The sequence below is a fragment of the Leopardus geoffroyi genome, chromosome C2 (genome assembly GCF_018350155.1).
Source record: "Leopardus geoffroyi isolate Oge1 chromosome C2, O.geoffroyi_Oge1_pat1.0, whole genome shotgun sequence".
In the NCBI taxonomy this organism is placed as follows: Eukaryota; Metazoa; Chordata; class Mammalia; order Carnivora; family Felidae; genus Leopardus; species Leopardus geoffroyi.
In genome coordinates this window covers 87,894,057-87,911,258 of record NC_059333.1, presented here as the reverse complement: position 1 = coordinate 87,911,258, position 17,202 = coordinate 87,894,057, and the positions used below count along the sequence as shown (strand labels likewise).

At 37.3% G+C, this 17,202-nt stretch overlaps 2 protein-coding genes across 3 annotated transcripts in view; one reads left to right on the top strand and one right to left on the bottom strand.

Annotated features, from left to right (window-relative positions):
- PIK3CA (phosphatidylinositol-4,5-bisphosphate 3-kinase catalytic subunit alpha) overlaps positions 1 to 4,487 on the top strand; it is an 81,129-nt gene extending 76,642 nt beyond the window's left edge. For both annotated transcript variants that reach the window (XM_045502904.1, XM_045502905.1), the window contains exons 20-21: positions 4 to 155; positions 955 to 4,487. In XM_045502904.1, the coding sequence (XP_045358860.1) occupies positions 4 to 155; positions 955 to 1,225 (423 nt within the window). In that variant the 3' untranslated portion in view covers positions 1,226 to 4,487. The remainder of the gene's footprint in view (positions 1 to 3; positions 156 to 954) is intronic.
- Positions 3,447 to 16,636, bottom strand: KCNMB3 (potassium calcium-activated channel subfamily M regulatory beta subunit 3). The gene is made up of 3 exons (XM_045502909.1): positions 16,201 to 16,636; positions 11,891 to 12,089; positions 3,447 to 10,730 (listed from the first exon to the last, which is right to left on the bottom strand). The coding sequence occupies exons 1-3, from the start codon at positions 16,536 to 16,538 to the stop codon at positions 10,401 to 10,403; spliced, it is 867 nt and encodes a 288-aa protein (XP_045358865.1). The 5' UTR covers positions 16,539 to 16,636; the 3' UTR covers positions 3,447 to 10,400.
- Positions 16,637 to 17,202: the final 566 nt, after the last annotated feature.

The window sequence follows — 17,202 nt, the reverse complement described above, 5'->3', positions numbered from 1 at the left end:
AAGCTATTTCATATAGATTTTGGACACTTTTTGGATCATAAGAAGAAAAAATTTGGTTATAAACGGGAACGTGTGCCGTTTGTTTTGACACAAGATTTCTTAATAGTGATTAGTAAAGGAGCCCAAGAATGCACAAAGACAAGAGAATTCGAAAGGTAAGTTCCAGAAATCAAAAATGCAAAGTACCAAATTCTTGCTGCTCTATCAAAAATAAGTGATATTTTTCAAGCAACTTAATGTTAACATTTTGGCATAACTGAATATTTTAATGTGTTTATTTATTTGTTGTGTAATGCTATGAAAAATGGAGGAAAACAATTTATTAAGTTAACTAAGGCCTGAAATGATTTATTTAGTTAATTAAGGCCTAAGTGATTCTTAATCTTCTTAATATATTAAAAGTTTTTATTTACTGTTGTTTAAATGATTGGACTACACCTTCTCTATATTGACAAATAATGTGTAGTGCTTAAGACAACATTTTTTAGTCCTACAATTTGAGGAAATCCGTCAACCGTAATTACCATGTGTATTCATAATTTTTCCTACCACCTTCTGGTATATCATCAGTCTATCTCAAACCTTAAAGTACTTTTAAATTCTAAAATCTCATTTTGTCTGTAACTCTATCCTGGCCGTAGCCCAAACCCTAAAGGCTTTAGTATGGACCAGTTCAAACATTTAATAAATCCTTGGTAAACTGCTAATGTGCCAGGCATCATTCTAGGTGCTGGTGATAAAGCAGTAAACAAAATCCTTATGGACTCACAGAGGTTACATTCTAGTGTGGGGTAAAGAGAGTAGAAAGTGTTGGTAAGGGGAGTGGGAAGAGAAATGCTATTTTTCATAGGTTTGCCCAAGAAGGCCTCTCTAATGACGTGACATTTGGGCAGAGACCTGAACATATTAACCCCATTTGTTCCATACTGATGAAACTGTTCTTATTACTTATAGGTTTCAGGAGATGTGTTACAAGGCTTATCTAGCTATTCGGCAGCATGCCAATCTCTTCATAAATCTCTTCTCAATGATGCTTGGCTCTGGAATGCCAGAACTGCAATCTTTTGATGATATTGCATACATTCGAAAGACCCTAGCTTTAGATAAAACTGAACAAGAGGCTTTGGAATATTTCATGAAACAAATGAATGATGCACATCATGGTGGCTGGACAACAAAAATGGATTGGATCTTCCACACAATTAAGCAGCATGCTTTGAACTGAAATGATAACTGAGAAACCAAAAGCTCATTATCTGGATTCTATACTGCACTGTTAATAACTGTCAACAGGCAAAGACTGATTGCATAGGAATTGCACAATCCATGAACAGCATTAGAATTTACACAAGAACAGAAATAAAATACTATATAATTTAAATAATGTAAACGCAAACAGGGTTTGAGAGCACTAAACTAGTTCATTTCAAAATTAAGCTTTAGAATAATGCGCAATTTCATGTTATGCCTTAAGTCCAAAAAGGTAAACTTTGAAGATTGTTTGTATCTTTTTTTAAAAAAGAAAACAAAACAAAAAAAACCCCAAAATATATAGAAATGGTGGAGAAGGAAAAAGAATGATGTTCTTTTTTTGTCTTGCAAATGTTCTATGTTTTGAAATTGTGGACACAACAAAGTCTATTATTGCATTAGGTCCAAGGAAACTGAAGTTTGATGTTAAATTGCATTAAGATTAGAAAATAATGAAGATTTCTTATTTTTCCATTGCTGTTCAATTTATAGTTTGAAGTGGGTTTTTTTGACTCCTTGTTTAATGAAGAAAACTGCTTGGGGTGGAAGGGACTCTTGAGATTTCACCAGAGACTTTTCCTTTTTAATAAATCAAACCTTTTGACGATATGGGGTCTTATCTGCAAAGTTTTGGAAGCAGTCACAAATGAGACCTGTTATAAGGTGGTGTTTTTGGGTTTTGTTTTTTTTTTCTGGACAGTATTTACAAGAATCTGATTCTTATTTCCCAGGGAAATTCTGGGCTCCCACAGAGTACAATAATCATCATAGAGAAAGAATGAGCAGGAAAAGCTCTTGCTCCAGAATTGTACAGTATTCGCCTTAGGTTGATTTTTTTTTCTCCTTTTGCAATTGAATTGAATACATTTTTCATGCATGTTTCCAGAAAATAGAAGTGAGTATTAATGTTATTAAAAAGATTATTTTTTTTATTAAAGGCTATTTATATTATAGAAACTATCATTAATATATATTCTTTATTTACATGATCTGTCCCATAGTCATGCATTGTTTTGCACCCCAAATTTTTTATTGTCCGTAGCAGCATGGTCAGCTTTTCTCTCGGTCCGTGGGTGAGGCTCAGGCACTATCCCATTTATACCAATGACTAGTGTATAACTACATAAGGAAAACAGATTACAGTTCATCCTCTTTCCTTTTATTTGTTTTCATATGAATCCCCCATTTTCCACCTTCTTTTATAGTTGATAATGCCTCAATCATGAAACTAGTTACCAAAATTGACACTATATAGCATATCTTCCTGATTGCTTCAGCCCCTCTACCCAGGTATGCTCATGAATAATACTTTATAATATGGGGGAATAGAAACCATGAACTTTCTACCTTCTTAGGCTGTTTATGCAATATCTTGATAATAAAAGTAGGACCTTAAACCATTTTAAGACCATGTCCCATTTCCAAGCGGTTAGGGCTCACTCTTCAACTTTATTAAATTGCATTTGAGTACAGGATGCATTCTTAAACACTTTGGAAAACATTAACCCAAGATGTAGGGGCTAATGCTAGTCATCACTCTAGAATCTGTTATTTTAGTCAGTATTTGAAATGAATGATTAATGCCCTAGGAAATAGCTTTAGCAAACGTCCAGGTGCCACACCAGAAAAAGTGCAATAATTTACTGACAGTTTTCTAGATTAGGCATATTATTGGAATACAACTTTATAAAAAGTGTATATTATATACTCTAGTAAAACAGCATCACTTAAACGATATTCACTTATGAAATCAGTTACCTATAATAGAAGTCTTGAATAGCGAACAAGGGACTCTAATACAAATACTCTTAATATTTGGCTGTTTTAGAACCCTTAAAGGGCCTAATTATTGGAGATTTAGGTACTTCACTAAAGCATGTACATAATATTGCCAACAAGAAAAATAAATTTGAAAATTAGGGGAACTTACTTCTGTAAACTGTCTTGGAATAGTTAAGAAGAATTTAAACTCCCATTTTAAGCAGGAAGCCAAATAGATTCTTTTGCAGATAGAGGTTTCATAACTTATTAAAATTTGTTTAATATTTTGTGCCTTTTAGATATATTCAGTTAACACATGCTAACATCCCAGTCTTTTCTATGTCAGGGATTAATTACAGGAAAACTCAGTGAAATGGTACAAATCTGAAACTCTGATGGTAGAAACTGGAGATTTAACCAAGAACCACGTTTTACCCGAGTGCCAAAAAAGCTTTGAGCTTCCTTGCACAAAATGTATATAATTTGTGCATTTCTCACATGAGCCCAGATAGTTCCCTTCCCCCGGGACCTCTCCACCATTAAAACACAAGCCACACAGCTTATTTCATCATTTACATTTATTTTCAATAGTTATTACAACCAAGTTAATTCTGTTTGAAGAAGCGTAGACAAATTTTACTAAGAATTAAGATTCTATAGGTTAAGTGATTTCGCTAAAAGCAAAGTAAGTTTTAAACAAATCCAAGCGGAGTTTAAGCAAACAACATTAAAAATAAGAAAAAAAGGCCAGGTAGTGCTCAGAAGGCAAAGAACCAAAAATTGAATTGAATGCTACATGGGGTGACTAAGATGTCAAGTCAACGGTAAGCCGTTTCCAGGTAGTGGAGTGTCTGGTCACCCCCCCCCCCCCCAATGGATTGGTCAGTTCCTGTGGCCGACCATTCTTGTCACTGAATGTGGTATAACCCACTGTTGACTCGACAGTCTCATTTGGTCACTTGAGAAATAACTTCCTTCAATGACTTTCGGAGGGAAAAAAAAAAACCAAGCAGGTTTAAAGAACCTAAAGAAAATAAAACCTAATTTTAAACACATTCTAGTAAGATATAATCTGAAAATCATGTTTTAACTTTTTATCATATTCTCAGCTATACAGAATCATTTATTTTGAAGATTTTTAGACTGCTGTTAATTTGAAATCTGTTAATCATATTGTAGAATTTGGTTTTTAAAAAAGATGTTTCTAATTGGATTTTTTTAAAGAAGAATGGAATTTGGTCACTATTTTCTGATAGAACCTAAGCTTTTTGTGGTTCTTAGTGTCCTCTGTAAAACTCAGTGTCAAAGTAATCAACTTTGAGGTTTTCCCTTCTAATCTGCTTTATATTATAAGCCCTTTAGGAAATGGGAACCTGGTGAATATACAATGAATTGTAAAATATTTTAATGTGTAATTTTTTCAACTGTGAAACTATGACTATTGGTTTTTGATGAAAACAGCTGCTGATAAAGTATTTTGTGTAAAGTGTAGTTCTTATTAATCAGGAAAATAATCAATGACTTGATTAGAATGTATATACCCTCTTGGATTTTATTTTAAATGGATTGGTGATTTTCACATAGGTAAAACACAGTCCATCTGTATTCTTTTTCCATCAAAAATTGAGCGATCTAGCATCATAAAAAAATTATGAGCAGCCTATCTGTTTTAAAAGAACCATGGAAATTTCACAACACATAAACTTGGATTTGTTTGTTCACGATTTTATAAATCCATTTAATTCCTATTCTGACCCAATAGCCCATGCTTGCCAACTCTTCGAAAAAAAAAAAAAAATTGATTTCCAGCATTATTTTAAAGTCAGCAGGTTAACCTTTTCTGAATGTTTTGACTTTTGTTTCTATGTCTACACAAACTGCAGACCTGGGCTGGACCCACATACTTGGAATCCACCTTAAAAATCGATTTTGATGTCCAAGACATCACTAAAATATTGAGTTTAAAGACCCTATGCGGTGTTAATGGATTGTGGTGCTTCTCCTATCTAAAAACAACTTTCATACTTCAGATGTTTTTGAGAAGAGGGGAATGTGGAAGGAGGGGGCAGAAGAAGAGGGGGAGTCTGTTTGAATGAATTACATTCTTCGTGCCCATCCTGCTCAGATGAGGCGCTTCTAAGGGAAGCCTTAGACGGGGCCTTCGAAAGACAAGGCAGAAAGCTGTGAGTATACTGTGCATACCAGGAGGGAAATAACTCTTCCTCAAGGACGGCATTGTGAGGGCTGAAGTATAAAACTCAGCATGGACAGGATCCTCAGATAACAATTATTGGTGACAGAGAAATACAGCTGGGCTGTTTTTTAAAATATAAACACAAACCATTTTTATTTTTTAATTGTTACATTAAAATTATAAATGTATCTTACGCGCCATGGCCTGGAAAGCCTTTTTTCTTTTCTTTACAAAGTTATTTTCATTTTCTGAAAAGATTATGGGGTTTAGCTCAAGATAACTATGGTCCTGATAAAATTGGATTGGTAACTCTACCTCAGAAGGTTAATAAGAAAAAAAAGTAAATGAGTCACAATTCAATACCAGGCTCTGATGTTACAGAAATTTCCAGAGCACTGTAGTTTAGATTTATAAAAAGTCAGAGTTGGCATACCTTGTTTTTAATGGCATTGGAGACATTAAGAAAAAAATTTGGTTAAAATTTAATCATTGCTCCAGCCATGGAAAAGGCTACAGCGCCAGAAGGTTTGCGGTACTAGGTTCTTGAATTCGGCATTCGAAATTAGCTGTCTTCCTTTTCTTTATTATTAGTGAAATTGGTGTGTGTATATCTGCACACATTTCTATTTGCCTACACACTGCTCGCTAGTCCTAGTCAAGAAGTGTCGTTCATAAAAGGTGTAAGCATCAGGTTCTAAAGCTCAGAAGTGTTTAGAATTCATTAGGAGTTTCCCGAGTTGGGATGTTAGTTTTTAAATAAACTTATTTCATCCAAGTATTTCACTTGATTAAGGTTTTACACTTTCTTTTTATCAGTGAAGCGTCGTTCCTTTTCCTTAGTTTTAGACATGTTAATATTACAGCCGTGCTAGTTAGCATAAAGTGACAGTTATGAGCCATAAGGAAATTTTCTCACTTTTTACACAATGATCATATGAGTTTTAGTAGGGGGTCGGGGGCGGTTGGTGGGCGGGGGGAGGGGATCAGTCCATTGTACGTTTAGTGTAGTTTAGGTAACTGATTTTCACTACCAACAGTAGACTCCATTCTTCATGTTGGTAAGTATGGAAAGGTTTTCTTAATGCATTTTGTAAGCCAGTTAAGTCTTAAATCTTATCTGAAACCTTATTTAATCTGTCACTACAATAATTTTGTGGTTATGCTAAGAGCCATGTATATTTTTAGGTGATTCTTATTTTTGTTACTCCTAGGTTAAGCAAGGAGGAAGAAAAATTTCATTGTTTTATATTTTCTCAAAATATCTTTAATAAGACTAAACTTATTAATTCAAGTATGAATTTACAAATGTAGTCATGATCTATCAATTTCATTTAAAAAAAAAAAAAAAGCCCCTATCACATTTAATATATGTTCTGAAGAGTGGTTGGAGAGCTTGGACTTCATGTGGTTTCTAGAAACGCTTTTGGCTATGGAACCTAAGTCAAATACAATTGATAGTTTTGATGTGATTCAGTCCTCAGACTTCCTTGGGTTGAATACAATCTAAAAGAATATATCCTTTTGGAACATAAGGCTTTACTGTCTTGGGGAATGTGGCATTACCAAAAGAAGACTACAAGCACATCAAATGTTGACTTTGGAAGCTTCAAAAAACAGCCCCTACCACCCTCTTTTGGCCCCTTTTAATTGTAGCAAATCTATTTCTATTTTGTCATTCAATGAATTGAAGTCCTGTGGTATACTGCATTCATTAGGAGAAAAATGTTTTTACATATTCTTTTACTGATGGCCCAAAAAGGTTTGACACAGCAAGATGCATGTGTTATTGTACTGAGAATATAGAATAATACAGTGTCACTAAATTTAAGACCTCTTCCCAGTCTTGCTGTTCTTAGCAAGATGTTTGGCCTGTGACTGCACTTACTGTTTGTGCTCATCAGAAACTGTCAATGTCTGCTTTTCTTTTAACTTTGCAGTCTGTAACATCACGCTGTTTATTAAAAAAAAAAAAAAAAAAAAAAAAAAAATGACTGGTGTCTAAGCAGTCCTTAGTGTACTACATATTTTAAACAAAAAACTGTGATAATTATACTTTGCCATTTTTTTGGAATACTTACAAGCAAACCGGTGTTGCTAATAATCAAAATTTAGCTGAACTTGAGTTCTGATCAGTAACAACTAAGAATAGTTGATTGAAAACCTGAAACTATTATGCCTTAAAAGCAATTTTTCTGCCCCAGTAATGAATATTAGAGAAATATCTGTTTGAATATTCATTTCCTTTAAGCAAAAAGAATTGTATGTTTGTGTTTCAAGCAGAAACATACACATATACATATGAATGTGTTTGTACATGCAGACAGACTTTTTTTTCAAGTCAGTTGAAGACCAGAACCTAGAAGTGAGGTTGGGCTAGAAGCAAACTGATTTTACTTTCAGTTATCGTAAACCTTGCAAAAGGGGAGTCTGTACTTGGACCAGTACATACATGTGAGTGTTGATACTCTGTACTTCTAAGCAATTAACAGCAAATGATTGCTCACATTTTGTTTCTTTGCCAAATGGTTTGCGTGACTTTGAATTAACATTATTCTAAATGGACTTTGTTCTCCAAGCATAATGTTCCTCTTTCCTGAGATGAGGTTACGAGATGAACCAAGTAGCCGCACTGTATGAGTGGAAAACTGGTAATTGCAACACTAGGTTTCACACTTTCACACACTTTTTAGGCTTTAAACGAGTGGTTTTGAATTTGTTAGGAGAAAAATCCCAAGAACTGCACGTTGTTAGATGGGTGTCAAAACTTACTAAGAAATGGAATAGAGATCTGCCCTTTAGAAATCTATAGAATCTCAATTTGTAGAATGACTTAAAATATGTGTGCCTACATCTATTTTATTTCAGGAAAGTCTTTGGTATACAAAATAATTTACCGCAACCTTTTAAGCAGCACGTTCTGAATCTTAAATGCATATTATATTTCGCCAAGACAAGGGGAAGGAATGCTCTCCTACAGCTCCCTATGCTAGCCCCTATAACCGGCTGTCCAGTGAAAGGTACCAAGGCTGACTGAATTTATTTTATTTTTTAATGAGAATTGTATATATTTAAGGTGTACAATATGATTTGATATTCATGTACAGCAAATGATTATAGTCAAGCTAATCAATGTATCATCTCCTCACATTGTGTGTATGTGTGTCTATGTGATGAGACTACCTGAAATCTACTTTCTTAGCAAATTTCCAGTATTCAATATAGTATTCTTGCCATAATCGTGCTGTACGTGAGATCTCTAGACCTCATCTTAAAACAGAGTTTGTACATTTTAATTAACATCTCCCCATTTCCCCTACCTGACTACACCCCCAGTAATCACTATCTTACTCTCTGCTTCTGTGTATTTGACATTTTTAGATTCCACATATAAGTGAAATGCAGTTTTTTCCTTTCTACGTCTGGCTTATTTTACTGGCATAATCCCCTCTGGGTTTATCTGTGCCGTTGCAAATGGCAGGATCTCCTTTTTTAAGACTGAATGATATTCCATTGTGTATATGTATACACACCTCACATATGTGTGTACAGTGTGTGTGTGTGGGTGTGTGTGTAAGATCACAATTTATTCATCTGTGAATGGACACTGGTTGTTTCCATATCTTGCCCATTGTCAATAATGCTCCAATGAACAGGGGAATACAGATGTCTCTTGGAGATACTGATTCCATTTCCTTTGGATACATACCCAAAAGAGGGATAAGGCTGACTGAATATTGAAACTTAGCAAAAAAAAATTTATCTAACATTTTTTGAGCACTTTTACTAGGTGCAAGAAACTAAGGTGTTTTATATACTCTACCTTGTCTCTTCCTTAACCCCATGAAGGAAGAGATTATCCCCATTTTATAAATGAGAAGAGAGAGGCTTGAACCTTCATTTCAGTTCAGCTGAACTTCCAGGGGATACGTATCTGAAAAGCTGTAGTTATGACCTATGAATTCAAATAAATCCTCTGAAACACATGCGTTTTCTACTATTCCACACTAGGAGGAGGAGAAAGTACCAAAATTGTTCATTACTTGTCAAGTCAATATTGCTCTATTTAATCATTCAGTCTCTTCAGTAATTTGTGATTTGAAATAAACTGCTAAAAGGCATAATATTTACTTGGAATCAAAATTTCTGTTTTAATTACATCTGCATATAAAAGTTGCTTCAAAGTCTCATTCTTTCTGTGGACCATGATGTAAAACTTTTTTAGTAAAATTGAAGAGATACTTTGAGGCACATTGGTTTTCAGAACAAATACATGTTTTCAATTCCCAATTCAGCTTACTCTGGAAAGCACTTGTTGGGAGAGCCTTGTGACATTCATTAGTTAATAACCAGGGTTGAGTCATTAAAGTACAGATGTTTGCTGACTGTCCACGTGGGACTTTTCTACAATTGCAGATTATCTGAGATGAATGTTAAATTCCATCCAATACAGCTTCTCCCTACTTCACGTTTCTGGCCATCTCTCCCACCCCCACCAGAATGTGCACAAAGAAGAAAATGAGCTTATGGAAAGCATAATTAACTAGGAGAATGTTGCTGAAAGAAAAATTACATGGTACATGGCAAGGTTAAGTACAGAGAACTCTAAACTCAGTGCCATTTGCTAGGAGCAGCTTTCCTTTATCATGAATGGTGAAGCAAAATGGCCCACATTTTTTTTGAAATTACCAGATTATTATCTTCCTAACAGTGAATGACCTGTTCTTCACTAAGCACTTTTTTGGGAAATGTTTTGATGTAAACTGTGTTGCATAGACCTAGGCTGGCTGTTCAGTACTCAATAGGTTAGATACCCTCCATCATTTACTTCCACGCGGACAAGTTCGGCTAGAGCTGAAATTAGATAAAGCACAGCTACTGTGAGCTCATTTCGCCATGTGGAGACAAAAAGCACTTCCTTAGCTCATGTGGAAAGAAATGTGGGGTAGAAAAAAGATGGTGAGTTTGTATGTATTCACAGAATAAATGGAATACATAGTGAGGCTTTTTTAAAATGTTTCCCAAAAGAAATGTACTTCGTTTGAATTGCCTCTGCGTGGTTAGTTTGCAAGCAGGCGTCATTAGGTCCACAGGTGAAAAAATTGCAGGTTATCTGAAGGCCAGGACTTTAATCTGGCCACTGTCTTAAGATCTTTCTGCCCCTTTCTTTGTCCCTCCCCACACTCCACAGTTTGAATCAATGCTGTTCCATATAAGGTACTTTGCCACCTACCTCATCTCTGAGTGCAGCGCTGTATTTTTCACACAGCAGGGACAGGTACTGTGTTAATCTCACCATGCCAACAATCAGGGCACCCCCTAGCAGAGTCAGTGAAGGCCAAAATAAACAGTGAAAGATAACCATCTGGTCGTACTTTTTTATGAGAATGACATCTTCAGATTGGCTGTCTGGACTGTAGAAGCATGAAAAGGGAGTCCCGTTTTTGTGATCAAAGAATTCCTTTATGTCCAGCACACTGTTGAGCAAATCATTCCTATCTCGGTGGCACTTGGGTGTGTAAAAGCACTAGGAATATGGAAGAAGAAGAAAGATGAGGGCATTGTCCCCCAAACCAAGCATTTAAACAACAGTTTTCATTCTGAAAGAGCTTCAGACTGAAGCTATTCGTGGAGAGTTGCAATCTCAGAAGCTAATGGAAGCTGTTGTAAAGCTCATGGGGAAGTGTGGGCAGGAGGGCACAGAGTGATATGGCCATTTCCAGGCACTATGCAGAAATGTGGAAAGGGATTCTTAGAATACAAATATTTCAGAAGAGGCAGTGACCAGCTTCATAAGGACCATGCAGGCCCCCTTGGTCTTTGTCCATTCAACAAATATCTGCTGAGCTCACTATGTGTTCTCAACACCTATTAATGCCTCTATCATCTTTGTCTTGATTTCCTACAGTAAAATCTTTCCCTAGAGGATAGCATGTTGAAGCCTTTGCCCTAGGCCCACGGAGAAGGGTCCTACATGGGCTTTGGTTCCTGGGTGGCAGAACCAGTGAAGAAGGGATATGTCAGCTGGTGATTTTTTTTTCAAAAATGCCTGAGGTTTTTTAGCATATCCACTAGGCACTCGAGGCACTGTGCTTAGGGTCTACAAAAATGTTTGAGGCCTTAAAAACTATTGCATCCAAAATAGAAAACCGAGGTCATCAGATTGATTAAGTGCCTAAGTAAAGACAACAAAGCATAGTATGTCAACTAATCTGATGCAACCTAACTTTCATAGTTAGGTGAGAATGTACACTATACATCATATGAACCAATCAAGAAATGTATTAAAATCAAAATTATAATAATTTTTACATTTATTTTGATAATAAAAATTGCTTACTTGATGTAAGATGGGTTGAGTACATTTTAACATTTTTGATACAATGGGGAGTTGGGCTTCCACAAGTAAAACTGCCTACAAATGACTCTGTCCACTGGCTCAGCCTGTAAATTCCAGACACCAGTGTGTGAAATTGGCATGATTCCTTTCCATTCTATAACCCCCATTTTTCCTCCAAGAATGCCTTTAGCTTCATTTATCCCGATCTGACCACTGTAGGGGTGTTCACTGGAAGGAAACGGGTTTACTGCCAGAGACGGTCCTGGGTACTGCACCCTGCAGGGGACAGTCTGGCATGGAAGGGCAGCTGTAATTAGAACTCTTTAATTACATGAACTTGACATTACCTTGGAATTTATCTGGACAGCCTCTTCATTATAATGTAGGAGAGCTTTCTGACCTGAATGGGTGACGTTCACAAACACCTGAAGACATGGGTACTCGCCCCGGCCTCGGCAGCCTACACCACAGGGGAAAGCGCAGTCCATCCAGTCGTCCGTGATATGAGTGTGGATGGTAGTACAGTTCGACTCTTCTCTCTGAATGCTTCCATTGCAAAAGATAAATGATCTTCACCCTCTAGAAAATTTACTTTTATAGTTGTAATGTGATAACCCAAGACGTGTCTATTTCCAGGGAATGTGGAACCATTACAGAAGGTACATAATGATTAGGGAACATTGAGATAGGAGAGAAACAACAGCATATTGCTAAGTTTCATCTCAGTTATGATCCCCTTGGCATATTTCTTACTACACCAACCCTTAGAGCAGTGGCTTTCAAACTTCAGAATCACCTGAGCGAGTTTGTTAAGAGTGAAGTATTTGTGGATTCTAAGGCTTCACACCCAGAGATTTGGATTTAGTTGATCTGAGTTGGAATCCAGGAATCTGTATATTCAGCAGTATTTAAGATGCAGGTATTTGGTGAACCATGCTTTGACAAATATTACTGTAACCACATACTCAGAAATCTTATCCTCTTCCATTCCTTATCATCTCAAGATGCACCCATTGGCCCGTCCTGATGAAAATGTGCCTTTGGAAGGTTCCACCCACAGTCAATGTGACCCTTAGTCAATATAGAATTCTAGTAACAAGGTACAATTCCATTTACTCATTCTACTTCCAAAGAGGCAAATACAAATCATAGAAGGAATGTCTCAGAAAACTTACCGTGTTTTCACTGTCAGTAGGTTCCTTGAGGTGAGGGGCTATATCCTATTCATCTTCATGTTCCTTAAAGCAAGAAGCACCATGCCTCCCACATAGCAGAGGCTCAATACATGTTGTACTGAATGAAAGTTTGATTTGGAAAACATTCCTTGTGTATTTGCACACATACTACATGCACAGAATGTTCTAGGTGCCATGAGAAGTGGTAGACAAAATTCCTGCCCACGAAAATTTTGTGGTGGTGTTGAAAAGACAAATATGTATGAAATTGTTAGAGAACAAGTCCTAGATAAAGTAAAGGAGGGTAAGAAGAAATGCTTGACAATGTACAGGTCCATTCCTCGGGGCCCTCACACTCACACTCAGGTGGGTCCCTGACCTTACTTCCTGGTGACTTCAACACAAGAAGTCAGATTAGCAAATTCTAAAGTCTAGAATGTTTGAAAAGTCTCATTTAGCTGGATTCATACTGCTCTCCTGTTAAGATCTTTGGCCATAAGTAAACATTTTTCTGTATTAATATAATAAACTTGAGACACAGTGCAGTTTAAAATAATCTCAAGGCCCAGGGCATTAAAAAATCATTGGATTTTTTAAATAAATATATTTTATATATATTTTATAAATTTTATAAATAAAATGTTGGGCAAGTGAAAATACAAATATGAAAAATAAGGTTCTTTCACAGGTTTAACACCAGCTGCTTTTCCACAAAATTAAATTCTGTACTTATTTAGACTAGGCATCTTAAAATAATTCTTTAGAGTTGCCTATTTGTCTGTGTCAGAACTTAGGCTCTCTGAATCCTAATCAAATGCTGAACTGAGTGTGGTTGGAACCTTCCTTGAAGATTTCAGAAAGCTCCATTATGGAGAGCAGTATATTTCTTCCTGTGCACAAGGGTCAGGCCAGTTCTCTCAGGGAGAGCCAGGGACATATTTAAAGTCTACTTATTTATTTTTTGAAAGAGAGAGAAAGGGAAGGGCAGAGAGGGAGAAAGAGAGACTCCCAAGCAGGCTCTGCACTGTCAGTACACAGCCCAATGTGGGGCTCGATCTCATAAACCGCACCATCATGACCTGAGTTGAAATCAAGAGTCAGATGCTTGGGGCGCCTGGGTGGCGCAGTCGGTTAAGCGTCCGACTTCAGCCAGGTCACGATCTCGTGGTCCGTGAGTTCGAGCCCCGCGTCAGGCTCTGGGCTGATGGCTCAGAGCCTGGAGCCTGTTTCCGATTCTGTGTCTCCCTCTCTCTGCCCCTCCCCCGTTCATGCTCTGTCTCTCTCTGTCCCAAAGATGAATAAACGTTGAAAAAAAAAATTAAAAAAAAAAAAAAAAAAGAGATGCTTAACCAATGGAGACACCCAGGCACCTGGAACCAGGCATGTATTTAGAGCTGGAAACATGAGCATGTTCTTTCAACAGCACTGTGTGTCTATTTGTCTACAAATAGACAAAATCCATCATTTGATTGAGAGATGATGGTCGAAGGGCGTGGGAGCAGGCCATCTTCCATGGAGCAAAACCACTCTCTGAGGTGGCACAAAATCACAAGGCAAGAGACAGATGAGAACTCACCACTCTTAAGCACTCAATTACTTTAAGCAAACAATTTCCAGAAATGCTTAGCAAAGTAAAATTTAAATACAAGCAACAGTTTGGTGTCAGGTTGCAGAAGGTATCCTCAAAACATCTCCCAAATTATCACATTTTAGAAAATAATCTGACCTGGACCTGCACACAAGCACTCATGCACATGCACACACATGCGTGCGCACACACTCATACACACACACACACACACACACACACACACACACAATTTATTCAGCTTACATAGGTATGTGTAATGCAGCTAGATTGATGATTGGATGGGTGGATGGATGGATGGATGGATGGATAGAAGGAAGGATGGATGATCAGGTAGGTAGGTAGGTAGGTAGACAGAGATAGGCAATAGATATCTCTCTACATATAATGGAGTAATAGAAAAAGGAAGGTAGAAAGCTAGAAGTCAAGAGTAAGGTAAAGCACGTAAACTGAAAACCGTAAGATCCCCTACAGTTATGAGAACTGGGCCACAAATTTCGCTCTGAGCTTCCTAGCAGCCAAAGCAATGAAGGAAGTATAACCACATATAAGTTTCCTGGTGTCTACTAAATAAAAGTAATCTGGATGATGAGAAGCAGAACATGGTGATAATACCAGAGGGAAAATTATCCTGAATGCTTCTAATAGTGGCGCTGTGTTCTGTAGTGATGGTGACCTCCACACTATTGCCCTAATAGTAACTTAGGAATGGAAGGAGATGAATCTGATAAATAACAAAAGCAGGACACCTACTTCCTATTCTGTGATCCTTTTTCTTAACTCCTAGGCCTCCCTCTCCCTATTCTCCCTGGGCCTTCTATCACTCTTTGGCTAACAAAAGGGAAAGTGCCCCTTGCTGTCCCCCTACCCAATACTGCCCTCCCTCAAAGTACCCCATGTTGTAAAAGGCATCCTCCAAAATTAAACAGCTCCTCCCCTGCCCTAATGAAACCTCCCATCCCCCACCCCCATTGCTACAAACTTCATTTAAGTATTAGGAGACCAGGAGTCTTATATCAAAATGACAGGCAAGTTCTTTACTGGCTAGGTGACCTTGGGCAAGTTACTTGGACTGAGCCTCAGCTTTCTCATTTATAAAATGAAAATTAAGGGGCGCCTGGGTGGCTCAGTTAGTTAAACATCAGACTCTTGGTCTCAGCTCAGGTCATAATCTCACAGTTCCTGAGATCAAGCCCCACGTCAGGCTCTGTGCTGACAGTATAGAGCCTGCTTGGGGTTCTCTGTCTCCCCACCTCTCTGCCCCTTCCCTGCTCGTGGTCTCTCTCTCCCTCTCAAAAATAAACATTAAAAAATAAAAATAAAAAAATAAAATGAAAATGATAAAATAATGCTACCATGATAGGTTTGCTATAGATTTAAATAGGATAAAATATAGTATATTTTGGCATATAGTATATATTTAATAAATGGTAACTGTTATTTGCTGTATTTAATAATGAATAAAACAAAAGGGAAGAAACACTTATTGAGCAACTACTATGTGCTAGGTAGATATTGTCAAACTCAAAAAACTCAGAGTTAAATAACTTTTATTGTGTTCACATAGAAGACTTAAATTAACCCTTCCCTATGATATCTGCTTGTTAAAGGAAGAATTTATTCCTTCCATGCATATCTAATTTATGGATCAGCTGTTGGAAGTACTTTTCAAATTGACAAGGGGGAGTGGTAAAGGAGTATCTTCCACTTTGTTACCACACCTTTCTCTACACCCAACTGCCTCCCAGCACTGATAATGAAACAGGTGATTCTATCATCCTTTAGACAGTGGTCAGGAGGGCTGAAGAGGCCAAAGCCAGCTTCCTCTTCTCTACCACTATGCTTGGATCTGATCCGAATTGAAAATTCTGGGTCTCCTTTCTATGTTTCTTACCTGAGCATGAAAGGCTTTAGAATGGTAATTCCAAGCAAGAAGAACATGAGGACTGAGAAGCCCATCATTGCAAAGCCCAGCAGCAAGGCTCGGTCCTCTCCAGCACTGGATGGCAGCTTCTTGTGCACAGCTGGTAAGTCTCCATCATCGTGGTCTATATTTCTATTTCTGCCTGAGGCAGAAAAGGCTGTCCTTTGGAGGAAGTAGGAAGGAGATATTTCAATAGGCCCATAGAGAAATGGAAACATATACCAACCCATGGTGGGTGGAGGGATGATCCCATTTGCTGTCCACCTCAGGTTTGTGAGCAGGTTCAGTGCAACACCATGAAATCCCATGTTCAGATCTTGGCTAAAAGTCCATCTAAACAAGCTAAAATTATGTGTTATAAAATATAATGTAATACAATATAATATTATTTCTTACATATAACAAACAATCATAAGGAAGTCTTTAGAGATCGGTTTAATCAATGATTAGGAAAGAATTGCCTGTCTGTAGTTTTCATTTGTATTATGTGACTAAGTATTATGAGCTTACTTCTCTGTCAGATATACTGCACATTACCCATGAAAATGATTTTTACACTATTTTATAAGTTCCATATGTAAAGAATGACTTAAAAGTTTTGGAATTAACAGCATCCAGAAATAGTAGGATTTGACTTGTTCTTTTATATTCAGCTGTTGGAAAAGCAGCATATCTACTATGGGGTTTGGTGACCCATGGTCAGTCCACTCAGAATAATGAGCCTTCACTGCTGTTTTCTTTCCCCTCACCCCTCATCTCCTCTCTGTTCACTCACAGCTCTGTGTGAATGGTCCTACATTTCTTCTCTCCTTCCCTCTGTTCTGTACCGGCAAAGGATGCGATAAATTATTGCATGGGGGGGGGGGGGGGGGTGGCCAGTGAACAGTAAAGTCCAAAACAAAAGTTGCTAACTGGTGAGCCATGGACAGCATCCAGCCCACAAATGTGTTTTGTTTGGCCTTCTGTGTGTGT

What these genes read in the sequence shown, in the direction of transcription:
- KCNMB3 (XM_045502909.1), bottom strand. Translation starts at nt 16,538, where the DNA reads ATGGGATTTCATGGTGTTGCACTGAACCTGCTCACAAACCTGAGGTGG. An exon ending in CTAAAGCCTTTCATGCTCAG is followed by an intron (nt 12,090 to 16,200) that starts GTAAGAAACATA and finishes TTGCAATGGAAG; the next exon opens with CATTCAGAGAGAAGAGTCGA. An exon ending in CTGTCCAGATAAATTCCAAG is followed by an intron (nt 10,731 to 11,890) that starts GTAATGTCAAGT and finishes CCATATTCCTAG; the next exon opens with TGCTTTTACACACCCAAGTG.